Source organism: Squalius cephalus (assembly GCF_949319135.1).
Source record: "Squalius cephalus genome assembly, chromosome: 18".
Taxonomy (NCBI): domain Eukaryota; kingdom Metazoa; phylum Chordata; class Actinopteri; order Cypriniformes; family Leuciscidae; genus Squalius; species Squalius cephalus.
Window position 1 is genome coordinate 18,068,994 of NC_137139.1, and position 21,323 is coordinate 18,090,316.

The 21,323-nt window shown below is 38.6% G+C and overlaps 1 protein-coding gene across 3 annotated transcripts; it reads left to right on the forward strand.

Moving 5' to 3' along the window:
• Positions 1–4,916: 4,916 nt before the first annotated feature.
• On the forward strand, positions 4,917–21,273 carry myh7bb (myosin, heavy chain 7B, cardiac muscle, beta b). Of its 3 annotated transcripts, none has more exons than XM_079849588.1 (42): positions 4,917–4,981; positions 5,196–5,332; positions 5,690–5,793; positions 6,254–6,397; positions 6,564–6,720; positions 6,860–6,887; positions 7,680–7,772; positions 7,861–7,924; positions 8,011–8,109; positions 8,253–8,356; positions 8,469–8,607; positions 8,690–8,808; positions 8,898–9,047; positions 9,680–9,850; positions 9,953–10,132; positions 10,421–10,553; positions 10,636–10,712; positions 11,050–11,137; positions 11,248–11,365; positions 11,675–11,798; positions 11,905–12,041; positions 14,149–14,404; positions 14,552–14,794; positions 14,888–15,064; positions 15,224–15,369; positions 15,484–15,574; positions 15,658–16,047; positions 16,182–16,308; positions 16,541–16,659; positions 17,124–17,320; positions 17,422–17,605; positions 17,714–17,879; positions 18,013–18,137; positions 18,241–18,356; positions 18,445–18,637; positions 19,074–19,277; positions 19,354–19,479; positions 19,624–19,794; positions 19,891–19,995; positions 20,084–20,179; positions 20,345–20,482; positions 20,773–21,273. In XM_079849588.1, the coding sequence occupies exons 7-42, from the start codon at positions 7,719–7,721 to the stop codon at positions 20,782–20,784; spliced, it is 5,139 nt and encodes a 1,712-aa protein (XP_079705714.1). In that variant the 5' UTR covers positions 4,917–4,981; positions 5,196–5,332; positions 5,690–5,793; positions 6,254–6,397; positions 6,564–6,720; positions 6,860–6,887; positions 7,680–7,718; the 3' UTR covers positions 20,785–21,273. The 3 variants fall into 3 exon arrangements, with proteins under 3 accessions (XP_079705714.1, XP_079705715.1, XP_079705713.1); XM_079849587.1 differs by adding an exon at positions 7,095–7,191 and having other exon boundaries at positions 4,954–5,332; XM_079849589.1 differs by having other exon boundaries at positions 4,926–5,332.
• The last annotated feature ends 50 nt before the right edge of the window (positions 21,274–21,323 follow it).

Consider the following 21,323-nt stretch of genomic DNA (forward strand, 5'->3'; position numbering starts at 1 on the left):
ATTTCAAAATACTAGTCCACTGAGAACGCAGCTAGTGCAGGACAATAAACCATATAAAACACAAGTTAACATAATAAAACTGTGCACATTTTTGTATTTACCACATCTGTCAAAAAATAATAATAAATAAATAAAAAGTTTGAAACCTTCTTAAAATGTTCGAAAGAGATCCCAAATTATTTCACAATTATTCTAAAGATGCAACAATAATTGCATTAAACCTTTTCGCCTCCCAAACTATTGTTACCATGCATTATTTGTAAGGTTGGACTTGGACACAATCATTTATTTTTATTAGCCTAAATAATTAATTTATAATGATTTTTTAAATAATATATTAATACTTAGCCTATATAGTTTATTACAGTATTGCATATGTAATAGTTATGGACATTAAGAATTCATTGCTTAGCTTTTAACTTAAGTTTTAAGTAACTTCTTAGACGTAGCCTACGTCTGTTGTCCTATAGATGGCAGTAGCAACTAAATAGTGCTCCTGAAGAAAGAAAGAAAGAAAGAAAGAAAGAAAGAAAGAAAGAAAGAAAGAAAGAAAGAAAGAAAGAAAGAATGAAAGAAGCCAGAGGAGAAAGATAAAGTGAATATAGATACAGTGGTTGGTTCCCTTTCTCTCTTGTGTCACTCTTAATCTATGCCACCTGTGCATAGCACTATAGAAATAACTTCTTATATCTAAAACTAGTGTGGCTTCAAAAGCAAAGCTGCCATAACTGTTAATTCCTCACGCATGCACTGACTTTGTCTCATATTTCTCAATTAGTTTGAAAAGAACCAGTGAATTGCTGTGGCCCTCACATAACATTTCCATGTAAGAATCAGGAAAAAACAAATGCTTTGTGACAAAAACAAATGTACGACTACACTGACTGGCGGGAATATTTTGTTACACAACCACTCCCTTCTTCATTTTCAACAAAATGTTGTGCTAGTTGGACATAGCGGAACATGCAAACATGATGTCTTAAATAGAATGATATATTCAAGTTTATACAGAAAGTTTAAGTTTATACATGGAAACATTTCTAAAATCTAAAAAATAGGCTACTACAGTAAACACTGGTAACAGATTCACTAACTATAAGGGAATTGTGGGTATATTCCTGTGTGTACGCTCTCCAGCAGTTGTTGCCGTGTTGGATAAGGCTAATGTGGGTTTTCTGAGTCAGCCATGTGGATTTTACATAGCAATATACTGTATGGGAGACTGACTGAATTAACCCATATCCACTTCCCATTCCAATCTGTCAAGGTTTCTATTATCCCATGGTAGAAGACAGTAAATGAATGTAGAGATGTGCAGGTGTATTTAAGTGGGGCTGGGAATTTTAATTGCCGGTTATATGTACTATTTAAATTCTAAATATGATAGCGGAAGCTTATGCTGAGAATGTTAAGAGACAATGAGACAGATGGAGAGATAAAGTGAGGTTATGAAGGTTTGCACATGGTCACCATTCATCACACCACACACACACACACTCATTTTATCACTTCAATCACTGTAAATTTATAGCAGTTAAACATTCTAAAGTGATAAGCCAGAGAGGCTGAGCGTTACCGTGACTTCACTCTGATTGTTTTTTGACCAATATTTAATAAATTAAATTATATTAAAAATACATTCTTCTCATCATTAGTATATTAATAATAATGAGAAGAAGAAAGAATTGTTCCAGCAAGTAATATAGTTCATTAGCCTAATATTATCAGTGCAACCTGGCGCATTAAGGTGTATGTGTGTGTGTGTGTGTGTGTGTGTGTGTAGATACAAATGCATATTTTACAATGGCTTTAAATGCAGTTCATCCTATCAGAATTTAGAGTCGAATCTATTTTATAAAATGTAACTTTGAGCATCTGCGCACATAGACTTGAATCAGGCATGGATTGTTTAAGTCAGTGTTGACTCAAGGCCTTGTTAACTCTGTCCGTCCTCTCTGGGCTTACCGTGTGGCAGGAGATTGCGCCAGAATGGCTGGGCTATTCTTGAGCCTGAGCGCTTTCTAAGTTTAAAAGGTTTATGTGAGCTGCTGCCTATTGTTCTGGTGAAGGCGTCAGGGATTGTTACAGGGGAGGGTAGATATACTGCTGTCAAAATCCAGACTAAAATAGACAGACAGCTGTGGGTGCTCATATCTAGGCTATGCGTTTGAGTGTGTGTGAGAAGGATGGTGGTGCAGTGGAGACCTAACACAATGCAGACGGATGGGGGAGAACGGCACTGGTTGTCTCCATCCACTGAGTCACTTGCTAAAAGACTGATTAGCTTATATTACTGCCGATTTGTGGGGATGGGCCGGCTGGTAATCCTGAGATTAGGGCATCTAGGGTTTCCCAAACTCTCTTTCTCTTCGTTCTCAATCACACACACAGGTGCAGGGGGGGTTGCTGTGTGCCAGGGTCTTACAGTACGCCATAGAAGCAGGTCAGCGGGAAAAACTAATGAAGAATCGAGAATTATGGGGGAGCCTAACGCTGCTCATCTGGGATATGGTTCACATGTCTGCGCCTGGTGGATAGATCACACATAGGATTTAAAAAAACAGGATATACTGTTTTTTTTTTTTATTGGCAAGAGGCAAACATTCAGTTTGTGTATTTTCCTTGCCTCCATTGAGTGTGGGTGTACAGAATGTGACCTCCCCCCTCCACCTCTGACCTTTTTGGCCTCTGTGGTAGAGGCTTGTGCCACTGTATGAGAGCTGATAATCTGTAACAACTGCTCACCATGTGCAGAACTTCAAAACCTGGTTCCTGGAAGCTTTGTTCAGGTGCGCCATTTCGGTTGCTCTTTTATGGCAAGTGACATTGTAATGAATTGTACAATGTTGGATATTAACTAACTAAAAGATACTTTTAGACAATGCTTCATTAATTGTCTGCTAAATTAATAAATTTCATTCTAGTGAATCAGTTCATCTTAAACGGTTCTATCTGTCCTATAGCGTTGGAAAGTCTGATTCATTATTATAAATGAAACGGTTGCTGTTCTATTTTAACGTTGGAAAGTCTGATTCATTCTATTGAATTGGTTCATCCTAATTCATTCTCTCTTTCCATTGTGTAATTCATAGTAAACAGTGCAAAACGATTAATAGAAGTCTTTGCAATATGTACTATTTTCTAATTAGTAAAGTTAGGGTGTTTTTGTAGTAGACTATGTATAAATTTGTCTGTTTAAGTTACTGCCACATATTTTTTCATTAATTTAAAAGAACTCATTGTTTTGATAAGAATGATAAATTACACCATTGAATATGTATATTTTTTATTTATAAAAACATATTGCCCCCTTAAGCAACTTCCATATAGCTATGTTTCCTCAACAAGGAAATTGCTGTATGAAGTAGCCTAATTCATCACAAAAAATAAATGTAGGCCTTATTAAAAAGTAACTGAAAAAAATACATGTAAGTAATGCTTACTTTTGAACTGTGTTTAACAGCACTTTCAACAATCAAACATAAATGGTGACATCTGCACCTCTTTCAGTATTTATAGGGTTGAGAAGATAGTGTGGACACTCTTTCAGTGTTTAATCACTGGCTGATCACTCTCAGTAATTTCTAAGGGAAACAAAGCAGAGCACCGCCTCTTTAACCACAAACCCATGCCAGACAGCATGGCTATCTCTGCACGGAATGCCGGCTATTGGGAACAGGAGTTGTATTCTCTTCTATTTTCGGACTACATAGTGGGCTCTGGATTCTGCTAGAGGACACTTATCTCAGCTTTACCCCTCAAGGTCGACAGCTTCTGAGGCGCCTGTTTGCTAAGGAGGATCTGATTGTATCAGTATGAACGTTATGCAGATCTTGTGTGTTATATTGAACACACCACTATGTCTTTCAACTAGTCTGTCAAATGAGGCAAAGATAGATACCTCATACACTCACAGAAATGGACTGCACCAAGTTGTGACACAATTTTTAAAAATCCTTGTCTCAGAAGTTAGTTAAGTTATAGGAAGCCCTAAGTTATAGGCACAGACTGATCCCATTCCTTTCAATACCATATTTCATCCTGTCATAACACAGTTTAAGCCTACTCTTAAAAATCCCCTGATAGTTCTCTGAACTTGCTCATGTTGTATTCAATCTGGTATGCTGTTAATGTGTAAGTAATCATATTATAAATATACATTAAGTAATACAAATAGAAATAAACTAAAACTCACCTAGCCTACATATAAAATTACATTTATATTTTATATTCTAATAAACTAATTTCATAAAGGCAATAGAAAATAGAAATGTAATTTTATGAGTAGGCTAAGGGTTGCCTGTCGTGCAAAACCCTTCTTTACAGCCAACATATACAATTATTTTTCTTTTTACTAATGTGATAAAAAAAAATTCGTCCGATAATTGTATCGTCCGCTACAATTCGATACAATGACGGAAGTCTCGAGCACCTACTGTTGCTATTGTTACCACTGGTAAACAGTTCTCAAGCGTCAATTTAACTTATAATCTAACTTGTTTGTTTACAGAAACATTGTTAGAAAATTCCGTATATTTATACAAAAAAATACCATTTTCCCCTCCCCAATCTTTTGTTTTAACTTCCATATGGGGGTTCAGGCCTCAGTAAGGGTCAAAACCCTCCAAGTCCATAGTTTTTTCTTTTTTTCTTACTGATATCATTTTTTGGCCATAACATAATTGAAGACTTTAAAGAAATAGAGAGAGGTCGTGCATTTAACCTCTGGACAGCAGCACATTAATCACAAGCAACAACAATGTTGTTTTAAAAATAACCCCTTACAGTACGGTTCGTCAAACCTGTTTGCCTTTTGTGATCGCGCAGGGACGGACCGCACGAACGCGCAGCCAATGAGCAACTGAACACACACGGACACATGGGAATATCTGACATATCTCCCCAACTCTGACCTTGAGGGGAACAATAAAAGAGGACCAGGCCACTTCTTCCGAGGCCAACCCGTTTAGACATTACTGAGGTCAGTACTCAAATGCATGTGCTTTCCACAGCGCTGTTTGGATAGTGCGCCGTGCCTTGTATGTGACAGTTTTGAAGAATTCGAGGTTTTTGTACACAAATACTCACCAAGATTGTGGATTAGAGATTGACTTTTTTCAACACATGCCTATGTGAAACAAAACAAAGAAGAGAAAATCTTTTTTTTTTCTAACAAAGTTTCTACGACGTTACAGGTGTTTGAGTGCAGGTCCGGGACCGGAAGCGTTAATCATGTCCCGCTTTTTGGAATTGAGGGAATTTGGAGATGCGGCCACATTCCTGCGTAAAACCAACCTGGAACAACTCGCTGCGCAATCCCATGCGTTTGATGGTACTGTCAGACGTCCTGTCTGTGTCCTATGTGAAAACGAGTTTTTTTTATTACTATTATTGGTGCAGAATCCTATAAAAATTCAAATCATTAATTTTAAATCCTATCCAAGTATTGTGCATGTGAAAACGCATAGATATCTTGACATAACACGCAATTTTGTTTATTTTAAATGTAAATAAATGCAATATATATTTATATTAGGCTATAACCTAAATTACAAATGAATGTAATAATAATAATAATAGTATTATGTTTAATTGGTGTTGCATGCATAAGAGGTTTATCTACCATGGTTTGTAATGTTACCTGTCTGGCAGTTCAATTAAGAAGTGACAAATGTACTTCTGTGTGCAGGGAAGAAACGTGTTTATATTCCAGATGAGAATGAAGCCTACATTGAGGTGGAGATCAAAGATACCGATGGAGACAAAGTCATGGTGGAGACCAAAGATGGAATGGTCAGTGAAGCTTAAACTGCCCTTGTTTTTTCTGTGACCACACTGCAAAAAATATGAATCACAATTTTTGTCTTATTTTTCAATAAGTATATCTACATTCTTACAAGAGACAATTTTTGAGAAGAAATTAGATCTTACCTCATTTGCAATTTAAAAAAATAATAATAATTGGGGGGAAAAAACAGATAAAGAAACATAAATTTAAGTATTTGTTTTAGGTGTTTTCACTAGAGAATTATAATTTTTTTATTTTATTGCAGTGTATACCAATGCTGATGTTGTCTGTGGGCTGATTTTTTTTGTGTGTGTATTGTATTGTATTTATAGCAAATAGTTAAGCTCAGCAGGCCAATTTTGCATGTTTCTACAATTGTCATTCGAGTGACTACATTCATTCTGCAGTGTAAAAAGAAAATGTATCACAAGGTGGTGATTAAATTCTTTAATCTAATCCTGACAGATGTTAACAGTGAAAGAGGATGACATTCAGCAGATGAATCCCCCAAAGTTTGACATGATTGAAGACATGGCCATGCTTACGCACCTCAATGAGGCCTCTGTTCTTTTCAACCTCAGACGTCGCTACAGTTTCTGGATGATCTATGTGAGACACGACTTTATCATTTACTGTTTAACAGTTCTCTGTATCTAAAAGAGTTTTAAAAATAACTCGAGAATCAAGATATCTGTTTCTTCGATGTTCTTCATAGCTTTTGGATCATTTTAGGGTTTCTCAGTCTTCATGCGTGTTCTTTTCTGTCTGTCCACAGACATATTCAGGGCTGTTTTGTGTGACAGTTAACCCGTATAAATGGCTTCCTGTGTATTCTCCTGAAGTGGTTGCAGCGTATAAGGGAAAGCGTCGCTCAGATGTTCCGCCTCACATCTATTCCATAGCAGACAATGCCTACAATGACATGCTAAAAAGTATGGTCTGAAACATATTTCACTTTTGATCTATATTTCACACAGGCCTTATATGTTGCATTTGTTTTGATTCTGAATTGCACTTTGGTCAAAAGATAATGCATTTCGTTCTTTATTTTTTACCATGTTTTCCTTGTAGATCGTGAAAACCAGTCAATGCTTATCACGTAAGTAACCTTCCACCACGACATTCTGTTCTACAACTTTTAGGTCAGAATGATCTGAAATCCTTTTTGCTCATTATTTAATCACGAAGCGGTATAAAAAAATGGGTTTTTGTCATTTTGAAGAGTTTTCTTTTTTCTTTTTCAATCTTTCTTCTTGGATTTAATCATGTTTCATGTATATTTCACATGAATTTTGTCCATGCCTAGCGGAGAATCCGGTGCTGGCAAAACTGTCAACACGAAACGCGTAATTCAGTATTTTGCCATTATAGCTGCTCTTGGTGAAGCAGGGGGCAAAAAAGGAGTAAGGGCAGAAACTTCTCTGCTTCTTTTTGTCATCACCCATCCTTATCCCTTGTTTTTGTCTCCCTGCGAGTCTTACTTTTGTTCCTCTACATCTTGTTTTTTGGGATTTTTAATCACGTCTAAATGTTTATCTATTCCTTTTGAATTCACAGACATCCTTTTAACCGATAAGGAGTGACCCTCAGAGTTTTGTTACCCGAGTTTTGTTTTCCCGTTCCAGTATGATTTTATAAACCCTTTTTATACCACTCTTTACATTGCCCATTTCCCTTTTTGCAATGTCTCTCATTTTGTCTTTTGTTTTTAACATTATAAGCACCTTTTTCACTTTTTCAGAAAAAAAACCTGATTTCATCTATTTTCCCCTCAATCATGACAGATAATATTTCATTTTCATTTTTCATTAGTTTGTTCTGTCCTACTCATAGATATAATTTTAGTGTTCGATTATAAGCTCACACATTTCTCTGTTTTCAATGTAAATAGGGTACATTAGAGGATCAGATAATTGAGGCCAACCCAGCTATGGAAGCTTTCGGCAATGCAAAAACCCTGAGGAATGACAACTCATCCCGCTTTGTGAGTAAACGTCATAAGATGAGCACAACATCTCACTTTCTTTCAGTATCGTTCTCCGTTTTACTTTTCCCCCCTCTCTTTAACACAGGGTAAATTCATACGAATCCATTTTGCTCCTACAGGGAAACTTGCATCTTCTGACATTGACATCTGTAAGCTGATTTGAAAAATAATACTGTTTATAGATTATATATATTGTTATTCCTTCAAATCCTGTTCCATTTCACATTCTCTTTAGATCTTCTGGAAAAATCTAGAGTGATTTTTCAGCAAACTGGAGAGAGAAGCTACCACATCTACTACCAGATCCTCTCGCAAAGGAAACCAGAACTCCTAGGTATTCAGAGGAAACACATACGGCATGGCTACTATTTAAGCTAAAGAACTATATATCAAGTATAGATGTTAAAATGCCAGCAGAATTCCATCCTCAGTGCACTGTGTGACTTAAAAACCAAACCTCTTTCATATGTTATACAGACATGCTGCTGGTGTCATCAAATCCCTTTGACTACCACTTCTGCTCGCAGGGTGTTGTAACTGTTGACAACATGGACGATGGAGATGAGCTGCTTGCAACTGATGTAAGTACTTGTATGATGGAGATCACTGCAAAGAGATACCTAGATGCTAATCATTCCACATAAACACAGAATGACCACTCACCTAATGCAACTTGCTTACCTTCCTATATAGCATGCAATGGACACCCTTGGTTTCACTCCTGAGGAGAAGTATGGCTGTTACAAGATAGTCGGTGCCATCATGCACTTTGGCAACATGAAGTTTAAAGTGCGGCAGAGAGAGGAGCAAGCAGAGGCAGATGGCACTGAAAGTAAGAGGGACTCTGTCATAAGCAAGGCCAACGTCTCAGTCAGCATCTTGGTTTGGCTAAGCGCTGTGATTTTGTTACTCAGGTGCAGACAAAGCCTCCTATCTCATGGGGATCAGTTCAGCTGACCTCATAAAAGGACTGCTTCACCCTAGAGTGAAAGTGGGCAATGAGTACATTGTCAAAGGACAGACAGTTGAACAGGTCAGTTTGATCAGTAAATGTTGAATTAGTATCCATGCTATTTAATTTCACCAAGCAGTGAGAGTATTTGTGCTTTTGTGTCATGACAGGTGACCTATGCTGTTGGTGCTTTGGCCAAAGCCACGTATGACCGCATGTTTAAATGGCTGGTGAGCAGAATCAATAAAACCCTATACACGGCCATCCCCCGTCAGTTCTTCATAGGAGTGCTGGACATAGCAGGCTTTGAGATCTTTGAAGTAAGTCAGTTTAAATATTTGTAAATTGCTTGTATATTGCTTTGCATCACTCTTTACCACTGTCTGCACATCAGATGTGGATCTTAAAGACACAAATTCTCCATTAATCGCAAATTTCATTTGATTGACACAATTTTGATTCTTAAAAGCTCTTTTTTTTTTTTACCCTGTGGAAGTGGTTCCTGCACCACGTTTCAATGATTCAATGACTCTTATGTACTGGTTCTTGGTAGTGAATCAAAAATCTGCTTGCAAACAATGTAGTCCAATTCACAAACAAATTACTCTTTTGAGTCAGCCTTTTTAATGATAAAGTTGATGTACTTGAAAAGCTACTTATAGTCAGCAGAATGTCTGTTGGAAACAATAAAATAAAGTGTTAGCAGATATTAAGCAGACTGTCTACTAATATTCTAATGACTTGTAGCTGACATGAAGTTGCAAAGTTACTTATAGTTAGTAGAATGAATGTCTAAAGTGTACATTAAATAACATTAAATCACAATCAGATTGAATCATGAACTTATTTAGAACTGATTCAGGAAATGTACATTGATACCCACCCATATACATTATTCAGTACTCATTGTACCTTATTTGAAAAACTCTTTCTCTTCTGTTTCCCTGAACAGTTCAACAACTTTGAGCAAATGTGCATCAACTTCACCAATGAGAAACTGCAACAGTTTTTCAACCATCACATGTTCATCCTAGAACAGGAGGAGTACAAGACTGAGGGCATAGAGTGGACTTTCATAGACTTTGGATTAGACCTGCAAGCCTGCATTGACCTCATTGAGAAGGTTAATATAGAATTACATGTAACTCTGTGAAAGCATGTGTAAGTTTGTATAAGATAATACTAAGCAACTCTAGCTGTTACATCCTTCTTGTGTTGTTTGCAGCCGTTGGGTATACTGTCTATTCTGGAAGAGGAGTGCATGTTCCCTAAATCCACAGAGAGCAGCTTCAAAGCTAAACTCTACGATAATCACCTTGGCAAGTCTCCCAACTTCCTGAAACCGAGGCCAGACAAAAAACGCAAATATGACACTCACTTTGAGCTGGTGCACTACGCTGGAGTGGTGAGTGAAAATAACATCATATTCACAGACATATTTACCATAGCATACAATAATAGACTCTTTATAAGCCGCATTACTGGAGCCATTGGAATTTGTTAAGCAATTTACAGTATGCAATGCCGCCATAGAATGGCACCATTTAAGTAACGGGGATTGTCTGGAGCAAGCTGAGGTTAAGTGCCTTGCTTAATGGCGCAATGGTGATAGCTCAAGTTATAAGGATAAATCACTTGATCACTATAATTAACTTAACATATGATATAAATTCAAATGCATGTATGTTGTCAGGTGCCATACAACATCAATGGATGGCTTGACAAAAACAGAGATCCTCTAAATGAAACAGTGGTGGGAATCTTCCAGAGATCATCCAACAAGTTAATGGCAATCCTCTTCGAGAACTTCATCAGTTTAGATTCAGGTGTATATTAATACAACGGATATTAAAATGATGATTCCACTAGGCTAGATTGTACTCAGGTGTTTTACACGTATTGTTACAGGTACAGAAGCAAAGCCAGGGGGCAGAGAGAAGAGGAAGAAAGGTGCTTCATTCCAAACAGTGTCCCAGCTGCATAAGGTGGGTAAGAGTGAGGAGATACGGAGGAGATACCAAATGACATTATATCTAAATGCACCATAAAAGCAACTTTTCACTGCAACTAAAAATCTGCTAATGTTAGATATTGGAAATGGTGTTGGAAAGTGAGCCAGTTAAGACTTGCAGTGATGTTTAGGTAATCTGACCCATGAACATCACTTTAAGTCTGTGCTGGCTCAGCTTTCACCAGCTGCAGATGCAAAGACGCAGGTAAGATCTGACCCAGTAGTTGCAAGCATGGAGACTGTGAGCTGATTTAAAATTTGTTTAAATCTTATCATGTTGCATAATGACCTTTCCTTCTATATCACTCTAGGAGAATCTAAACAAGTTGATGACTAATCTGAGAAGCACTCAGCCTCATTTTGTGCGCTGCATTATCCCCAATGAGTCAAAGACCCCAGGTACAAAAATTTCAGTGTTGAGGATAAAACCATTTGTTATGCTATAAGATCTCCATAAATCAACCGTAAACACACCATCAGTCTTCAGTTTCTGTTCTTGTTTCTGATAGGGATGATGGAGCCATTTCTGGTTCTCCACCAGCTTCGCTGCAATGGTGTTCTTGAAGGAATCCGCATTTGCAGGAAGGGATTTCCCAACCGGATTCTCTATGCGGAGTTCAAACAGCGGTGAGTTTTTCTTCATAGGTCACACTTGTAATTAGGGGCACAAGAGACTGGATCATGCTGGAATGACAGGAAGATTATTTTAGTGAATGGTAATTAAATGAAGATTTAACACAGGTAATGCATTCTGGGGATGTAGTGTAGAGTATAATATCTATCTATCTATCTCTCTATCTATCTCTTTGATTTTCAGTACTTTCTTGTATTAAAATTGAACAATTTAAAAGCCATTCTCAAGTAAATTTTGAATGGTGCACAACCCCAATAGAAAGATGAATAAAGATATTTAACTAAACCATCATGATTTACCAGCTACCGTATCCTGAACCCTTTGGCCATCCCAGAGGACACATATGTGGACAGCAGGAAAGCTGTAGAAAAGTTGCTTGGGTCTCTGGATATCGACCACACACAGTACAAGTTTGGCCACAGCAAGGTTCATGAAATTGTTCTCTTTCACTCCTATCATGCCCACTACTGTATTTTCAGTTACTTAAAACTCATCCTAGGCTGCACTGACCTGTGCATCTGTCCTCCTTCAGGTTTTCTTTAAGGCGGGACTTCTTGGCCATCTGGAGGACATGAGAGACGAACGTCTGTCTAAGATCCTCACCTTGCTGCAGGCCTTCTGCAGGGGAAAACTCATGCAAATGGAGCGCCGAAGGATGATGAAAGAGAAGTATGTGCTATTTGGATGCCCAAACCATGACAATAGTCATAAAGCATCTAAATAGCCAAACGCAAATAGTTTTGCTGTTACTCACTGACTGAAAAAGGTGTCAGATTGCAGATATCGCATCCTTAAGCCCTTTCTAAACATGTCGATAAACTGTTGAGAGTGTGTGTAGGCCTATGAGCCTGTAAATCTATGGGGGGAATGTCTGAAGTGTATGCGGACTATGTTGTGGCGTGTGTCTGGCGTGTGTCCGTTTGTTTTGTGTGTGTGTGTGTGTGGTCACTACAGAAAAAGCCAGTTAAACCCCCTCCACCCGAAATGGCATTTACAAAAGCAGGTGTGGAGGTGGGTCATATATCCCGCAAACAGCGCACATACCAGTTGTTGACGGTTCCTTACCAGAGTGCCCCCTCCGATCTTTAATATAAATAACCTTCTTTTGTCCAGAATGGATATAGCTGGGAACAGGCTGAAAACTGCTGAAATGCCATCCCAGGTGACAGGACATTAAGTCCTCTTGTTTCTTCAGAAGGGTTCAGCTTTAGATAATCAACAACCTCTGCCTGACCTTTGACTGTTCCTGATTGTGTTGCCGCTTCAGCAACGCGGAATTGATTTACTCTTTAGGCATGCTCAGTATCACAGTGGGATTACTGATTTAGAACACACGAAACAATGGCGTGTGGCAGCCTGGCCCTATTTGGTGCTAGACATACTGAGCTAATTTAGAACAACAGGGGCAGGGAGTTTGAGGTGCAGGCTACAAAATGGATACGGGTTCTTTTATCCTTGGACACAAGGAGTTTTGAGAGAGTGTAAAAGGCTTCATCTTGATCCTCTTACAGTATGTATTAAAGATGTCCTGAGCCGATCTGAAGGATTGTTATTGGGGCCGATTAAGCATTTTTTTTTATTGATCGTATCGGCTATCCTAAGCCTGATCCTTAATTTTACATTAGCTGTCACGCTGGTGCCGTGCAGTAGGTAGCGGAATGCACCCAAGTGGGTTTGCCAACCATCATTAAAAGGAAAAGAATAAGCTCAAGTGTGTGTGTGCATGATACATATACATATTTATTTATTTATAAATATGCATATATATATATATATATATATATATATAATTACTTTAGTAATTGTTACATTGGAGTTACTCTAGTGATAAATGCCCCTTTTTTTTACATTTGAGCCCCTGTCCCTGAGAAACTCTCTGCACAGCCCTGTATATATTGGATTGATTTGAGCGTACTTTAAGTGTGCACCAAGTACTAGGAAATTACAAGTATAGGATCTGGACATGCTGTCTGCAGATACTCGATATTCATTAACTCGGATCGGTTTGGGGGCACAAAAAACTCGTTTGGGACATTCCTAGTATGTATCTTATATTGAAACATTGTAATGTATTTACCCAATGTTTTGTGTAGTCCAAAATATTTCCTAGACAACTCCATATATACCAGCACCAGGCTCAATGACATTATGCTAATTTTTCATGGATCTATTTATTTAAAAATATATATGTTTAACATGCAAGTCATACACACATTGACTTGAATACAGCACCTCTACGATGAAAATTAGGGGACATCAAATTTCATTTTTTTTAAGCTTAAAGTTAAAAATACCAGGGTGGTAAAACTCTCCTGATATCAAGAAAACTAAGGAAAAATGCTTAATTCTAAAAACAGTAAATACTTTTTGAAGAAAGGGTTGTGGTGCACCCAGCATACAGGTTAAAAGTTATGAGTGCACCCAACATACAGGTTAAAAGGTTAAAAGTAATTTTATTGATTAGTAATTCATTTTTTTTGTTAATTTTTCTACCTTGAAATAATCTATATATAATGATTAAGATGTACACTCACATGTACTTAGATGTAAGGAAGATGTGTTATATTTTAAACAAGATGACATTTTTGGGATCAGTATATTTAAACTTTTTTTTTTTTTATTGTATAAAAGTTTTTAGAACCATATGAAACCAACATATAAAGAGTACATTTCTGAGAACTTGGCATTTGTGTTTAAACCCGATTTTTCCTTTTCTTTATCGTGGATAGTCATATACAGTATGTCATTGATCCACCATCTGATTATCTTCACTCAGGGAAGCTCTGATGGTGATTCAGTGGAACATCCGTGCCTTTTACGCAGTCAAGAACTGGCCATGGATGTGTCTGTTCTTCAAGATCAAACCCCTGCTGAGGAGCGCAGCTACAGAGAAGGAGCTGGCTACACTGAAGGAGGAGTTCCAGAAGCTAAAGGAGGCTCTTGAGAGGTCTGAGGTGAAGAGGAAGGAGTTTGAGGAGAAACAGATCTCTTTGGTGCAAGAGAAAAATGACCTCTCCTTACAACTTCAAGCGGTGAGTGCAAGAGTGGATCATACCAATGAAACAAGAAGTTAAGATTCAGAATCACAGTTAATAGCAATCATATTTTACTTGCTTTTATGCATCAAACACTAGTCAAAGGAAAGATGGAAAGAATTCATCTTTACATTCTGACCCCAGGAGCAGGATAATCTGGCTGATGCTGAAGACCGCTGTAACCTGCTGATCAAGGCTAAGATCCAGATGGAGGGGAAAATTAAGGAGCTGATGGAGAGGCTGGAGGATGAAGAGGAGGTTAATGCCACCATACTGGCCAAGAAACGCAAACTTGAGGATGAGTGTATTGAGCTGAAAAAAGACCTGGATGACCTGGAGATTACTTTGGCCAAGGTGGAAAAGGAAAAGCATGCCACTGAGAACAAGGTAACACTGATCCGTTCATGGATGGGGCAATGTGGTCTATGTTAGTTCCTCTAATGCACTGATTAACTACCTAGTTCTCTCTGGTTGACTCAGGTGAAAAACTTGGTGGAGGAAATGGCTGCATTGGATGAATCCATCCTGAGGCTGACTAAAGAGAAGAAAGCCCTCCAGGATGCACATCAGCAGGCTCTGGAAGACCTGCAGACTGAGGAGAACAAAGTGAACATGCTGTCCAAGGCCAAGATCAAACTTGAGCAGCAGGTGGATGATGTGAGTATAAAGTGGGCTCAGTAAAACCCTATGAGACAAACTCTGTAGCAATCCGAAACTCCTTATTCACAGCACAGTGGAAATGAAAAGCTTATTAGCCTACACAATGGTTGAGTAATACATTTCTCATTGTTTATTATTATGTGTTAACTGGAACAGTTAGAGGGCTCTTTGGAGCAAGAGAAGAAAGTGCGTATGGATCTGGAGCGAGTGAAGCGAAAGCTTGAGGCCGATCTGAAGCTTTCTATGGAGTCATCCATGGATTTGGAGAACAACAAACAGCAGCTAGAGGACAGACTAAAGAAGTGAGATTTTATAAGCATAACGCAGTCGTCGTCGTGTTAAATGGAAGTACTGTGCTACAAAAATGCTGTAAGATTATGTTCTCTAATGAAATCTGTACTTGGTCTTTTCTGTAGGAAAGACCTCGAAATGGTTCAGATAGGTGCAAAGATTGAAGAGGAGCAAGCCTTGGTTATTCAACTGCAGAAGAAAATAAAAGAATTACAGGTAATTATTTGGCTACTGACCGAACATTACGTGTTTGCATAATGAGTTATTAATCTAACAGTATTATGGTAAACTGTTTACAGACCCGTATAGAAGAGCTTGAGGAGGAACTTGAGGCTGAAAGAGCAGCTCGAATAAAGTCGGACAAACAACGCAGTGATGTTTCAAGGGAACTGGAAGAGCTGAGTGAACGTCTGGAGGAAGCAGGAGGTGCTACCGCTGCCCAGATCGAGATGAACAAGAAACGAGAGGCTGACTTTTTTAAAATGCGAAGAGATCTGGAAGAAGCCTCTCTGCATCATGAAACCACCATGGCCATGCTACGGAGAAAGCATGCGGACACTGTGGCTGAGATGGGGGAGCAACTGGACAATCTGCAGAGGGTCAAACAGAGGCTGGAAAAGGAAAAGGCAGAAGCCAGAATGGAGTCTGAAGATTTGGCGTCTAACCTTGAACATCTCTCCAGAGCCAAAGTAAAACATCTCAATGTGCTTAACATGGTTTCTGAGATTCATAATGCCATTATGTTACTATTCATAGAGTTTATATTATATATACAGTACCAAATGAAGTGTGAGGGAATTAACAAAGAGACTGATGTTTGCAGGCTACAACAGAGAAAATGTGCAGGATGTACGAGGACCAGATGAACGAGTCTAGAACCAAGGCGGAGGAACTCCAGAGGCAGCTAATGGATGTCACCTCTCAAAAAGCACGGGCTCAGACAGAAAGTGGTCAGTGTCCTACACTTTGAAAAGGAATAAAGATCAGGAGCTGGAAACATATTATACATTATGATTGGAAGACAATATAGACAATATGATTCACAATCCTATAGACAATATGATTCACATTTTTTCTTAGAAACAAGTGCCAACACAGAGATCATATCATTTAAGAACAAAGTAACTGGCACTTGGTAAAGTACCAACGTATGTTCCCTCTTTTCACTCTTACAATTATCAGCCGAGGTCAGCCGCAGACTGGAAGAGAGAGAGGTTCTGGTCATGCAACTGCAGCGAACAAAGAGTGGTCTCACCCAGACCATGGAGGAGATGAAGAAACAGCTAGAAGAAGAATGCAAAGTGAGCCTGATTTTAGATACATTGGATGCATTGTGCCATAACTATTAGGGCAGTCAGTCAATTACAATTTCTAACCACAATTAATCACATATCAATGTTTGCTGAAGAAAGAGACATAAAGTATTACATTATTGTGGCAGACATTTAATGCATTTAATTGCTCAAAAGTGACACTAAAGACTGGAGTAATGGCTGCTGAAAATTTCAGTTTAGCTATCACAGGGACATTTTTTTAATTTATTATTATATTAAAATAGAAAATAGTTATTTTAAACCAAAACTATTTCACAAAGTTACTGTTTTTACTGTGTTTGATCAAATAAATGCAGCTTTGGAAAGCATAAGAGACTTCTTAAAAACTCTTAATGACCCCAAACATTTCACTGGTAGTGTTTATATATTCAATATATTCATCTCAAGTGAATCACATTTAATATTATATTGTGTTTGTGTCTTTGTGCCAGGCAAAGAACAGTTTAGCTCATGCGGTACAGTCATCCAGGCATGATTGTGAGCTCTTGAGAGAGCAGTTTGAGGAGGAGCAGGAGGCCAAATCCGAGTTGCAGCGTGCTCTGTCTAAAGCCAATGCGGAGATTGCACAGTGGAGGACAAAGTATGAGACTGATGCCATTCAGAGGACCGATGAACTAGAGGATGCCAAGTAAGAGACCACTCTGTCATCAGCCAATGTAACATAGGGTCTTGTTCACTTATCAAAAAGAATGACTCTTTTATTTAAAAAGCTGATTTATCTGTCTTCAGGAAGAAGCTGGTTGCACGGCTCCAGAGTTCTGAGGAGGCAGTGGAAGCTTCCAATGCCAAATGTGCCTCGCTGGAAAAGACCAAGCACCGTCTGCAGACTGAGATTGAGGACTTGATGGTTGACCTGGAACGCTCTAATGCTGTGGCTGTTGTGCTGGACAAAAAGCAACGCAATTTTGATAAGGTCAGGACAAAAAAGTACATTTAAATATTGAATTTAATCAGAAGTACAGATAGGCATTGTTCTTATTCATTTTCTACTACCACCTATTTTTATTATCATTATGTCCAGGTGCTGTCTGAGTGGAGGCAGAAGTTTGAGGAGACACAGGCCGAGCTGGAAGGCTCTCAGAAAGAGTCCCGCAGTCTCAGCACAGAGCTCTTTAAACTCAAAAACTCCTATGAAGAAGCCCTTGACCAGCTGGAGACGATCAAAAGGGAGAACAAGAACTTGCAGGGTACGAAGACTGTACATAGACTTTAGGAAATAATATATCTGTGAAATTGCACACATTTATATTAATCAAGAGAGGTTATATTTTGGTCCAGAATGTTTTTCAAAATGAGCCTTACCTGACCTTTGTTTTGCAGAGGAAATCATTGACTTGTCTGATCAGATTAGTCAAGGCAACAAGACTATCCATGAGCTTGAACAGATGAAGAAGGTTTTGGACCTTGAGAAGAGTAACATTCAAGCGGCACTGGAGGAGGCTGAGGTGATGAATATTACCTGAGATACCAGACTATGCTCACCTGCAGACATTCATAATTATGTACTTGGGTGAAAAGCTAATGTGTTGCTAACCCTGTGTGACTCAGGGCACTCTGGAGCACGAGGAGAGTAAAACCCTACGCATCCAGCTGGAACTCAGCCAGACCAGGACTGAGGTTGAAAAGAAACTTGCAGAGAGGGATGAAGAGATTGACAATCTCCGGTAAGGGACTCTTTTATATCTATAAAAAAAAAGTAAACTATTAAAATATCACTATTTAATTAAAACACGTGACTATTTACCTATGCAGTCGAAACCATCAGCGGACTCTGGACACCATGCAGACCACTCTGGAAGCAGAAACCAGGGCCCGTAATGAGGCAGTCAGGGTGAAGAAAAAGATGGAAGGAGATATGAATGAGATGGAGATCCATCTGAACCACGCAAACAGACAGGCTGTGGAGTCTCAAAAGATGGTGCGCAACCTACAGCTTCAAATCAAGGTGAGATGGGAGGGCTGGTTGTAGCAATATGCAGATTTAAACTACAGAGTAATCTTTAGCTACAACTTTAAATAATCTCTAGGGATGCACAATATTACGATTTTTTTATTGTATTCGTTGATATTGTATAATTGATTGTGCTCAATTCCCTATTTTAACAACTTTAATAAAACTGTTAAATGTAATCGTTAGCAAATCCCAAAATTAATATCCATTTTCATAATGTTGTGATGCCTAAAGCATTTAGTTTTTGAAGTTTTATTTTTAATTTTCTTAAAATAGAATACATTTTAATATCAGACTTAACATAAAAATAATTACCAGCTAATGGTAATTGGCCAGAATATTTATATCAGTGCATCCCTTCTAATCTGTATAACATACATTTAAGTGTGTAAAAATTCAAATGTCAACTGCAATTGTTGTGTCTTCTCAGGAACTGCAAATAGAGTTAGATGATTATGTACATCAGTGTGAGGACCAAAAGGAGCAAGTGTCAGTCACAGAAAGGAGAAACACCCTCCTAACTGCAGAGTTGGAGGAGTTGCGCGCAATGGTGGAACAAACAGACCGCATGCGTAAAGTCGCTGAGCACGAGCTTCTGGAGTCCAGTGAGAGAGTGAACCTGCTGCATGCTCAGGTATGATAAATGAATGAAAGAAATGATCAATAATCAAACGTCATGATTTTACCTCACGATCCACTGATCTCTACAGAACACGGCAGTGTTGAACCACAAGAAGAAGCTCGAGGGTGATCTGTCCATGCTATCTGGGGAAGTGGACGACGCTCTGCAGGAGTGTCGAAGTGCTGAAGAGAAGGCGAAGAAGGCCATAACTGATGTGAGTTACTACTGTCCGCAAGTTTTGCATGGCAGAAAATGTCAAAATCGCATCTAATTGCAACAATAAAGCACAACTCTGAAACACTTGTTTTGAGTGTGCTGTTTTATATTGTAACTTGTAACCAAACATATCCATCATTAGGCAGCCATGATGGCGGAGGAGCTGAAGAAGGAGCAGGACACCAGCAGTCACCTGGAGAGGATGAAGAGGAACATGGAGCAGACCATCAAAGACCTGCAGATGCGTCTGGATGAGGCGGAGCAGATTGCTCTCAAGGGAGGAAAGAAACAGATTCAGAAAATGGAAATTCGGGTGAGCAGAAAGAAAAAAAAAGTCCATTTGGTCTAGACATGAATATAACATATTTTATGGACTAATCTGTATCTGTGGGAACATTTCAATCATCAGGTGCGGGAGCTAGAGGGAGAGCTGGAGTGTGAGCAGAAGAAGAGTGGAGAGTTCCAAAAAGGATTGCGAAAATATGAGAGGAGGATTAAAGAGCTCACTTACCAGGTATTACTCACGGAGACGTGACGCAACAGAAAAACAGTGTGCCTCATCATCTCCAGCACATCTAAAAGACTTTGTGTTCTCTGTGCAGACAGAGGAGGACAGGAAAACTCTCCTGAGGATGCAAGACCTGATTGACAAATTACAGGCAAAAGTAAAGAGCTTCAAGAGACAGGCTGAGGATGCCGTACGTATTTTCCATTCCCTTGCAATATCAACTCAGTAATTCATTCTTTCATTACATAAAAATATGGTTCATCAATACTTTGTTCATCGTGTGACCTGTCAAACAATATGGCATTGTCCATTTTTTAAAGATTACAGAGCATTGTATCTCGTTGTTGTATGGCAGGAGGAGCAGGTCAACTGCAACATGACTCGGTTCAAGAAGATCCAGAATGAGCTGGATGAGGCCGAGGAGAGGGCAGATATGGCCGAATCTCAGGTCAACAAGCTGCGTGTGCGCACCCGAGAGACTCATGTTGTCAAGGTAACACAGTAAACTGATCTCAGATACTTGTATAGATAGATCACCCAAAGATGAAACTTCTGTCAATGAGTTGGCACAACAAAACTGAACCCAATTAGACAAAAAAACGGAGACATTTCAAAATATCATTTTTTATGTTCCATAGGAGAGAGAAAGTCCTACAAAGTCATCAGAAAATGAAAATGACAGAATTTTTATTTTTGGGTGAACTGGCCCTTTAAGAGTGAATAAATGGAAGAAAACGAAAACAATAAAAGTGAGTCATAACAAACATACCTTTTTGTTCACAGATTGTGGAGTGAAGATGATTAAAGCAGATGATTTTTAAGAGTCGTATAGCTTGTGACAAGTACCTTTCCTTTCTTTTTTGCTCTTTGTAATATGCTGCAAGACACAGCGGTTTTGGAAATGTTTAATGCTTACTGAAAGTCAACTAAAACTGATAGTTTTTTTTTTTTTTTTTTTTTTTTTTGCAATTGCAGCCTGCAGAGATAAAATGCTGATTTTCAGATATCAAACACTAGTCTTGAAACGTTTTTTTAAGCGGTCTACATCCTTCTCGGAAGAGGCTCAGGCTGCAGAGCTCATAATTTGCAGTGTTTTGGAAAGAACAGCTCAGGAAGACAGTTGTGTTCCTGTGCCCTTCTGATTTTAAACTGGACTGAGTTGAAGTCCACAGTGTATTTGAAAAGCTATTTGGACATGATAAATAAACAGCACATAAATGGAAATGTTTGCATGATCATGTCAAGTTGCACAGAAATTAATTTGGAATAAAAATGTTAAGAATGCGTTGCTCTTGTTTTTCTGGTCAAATAATATGCCAAACCCATGCTTTCAA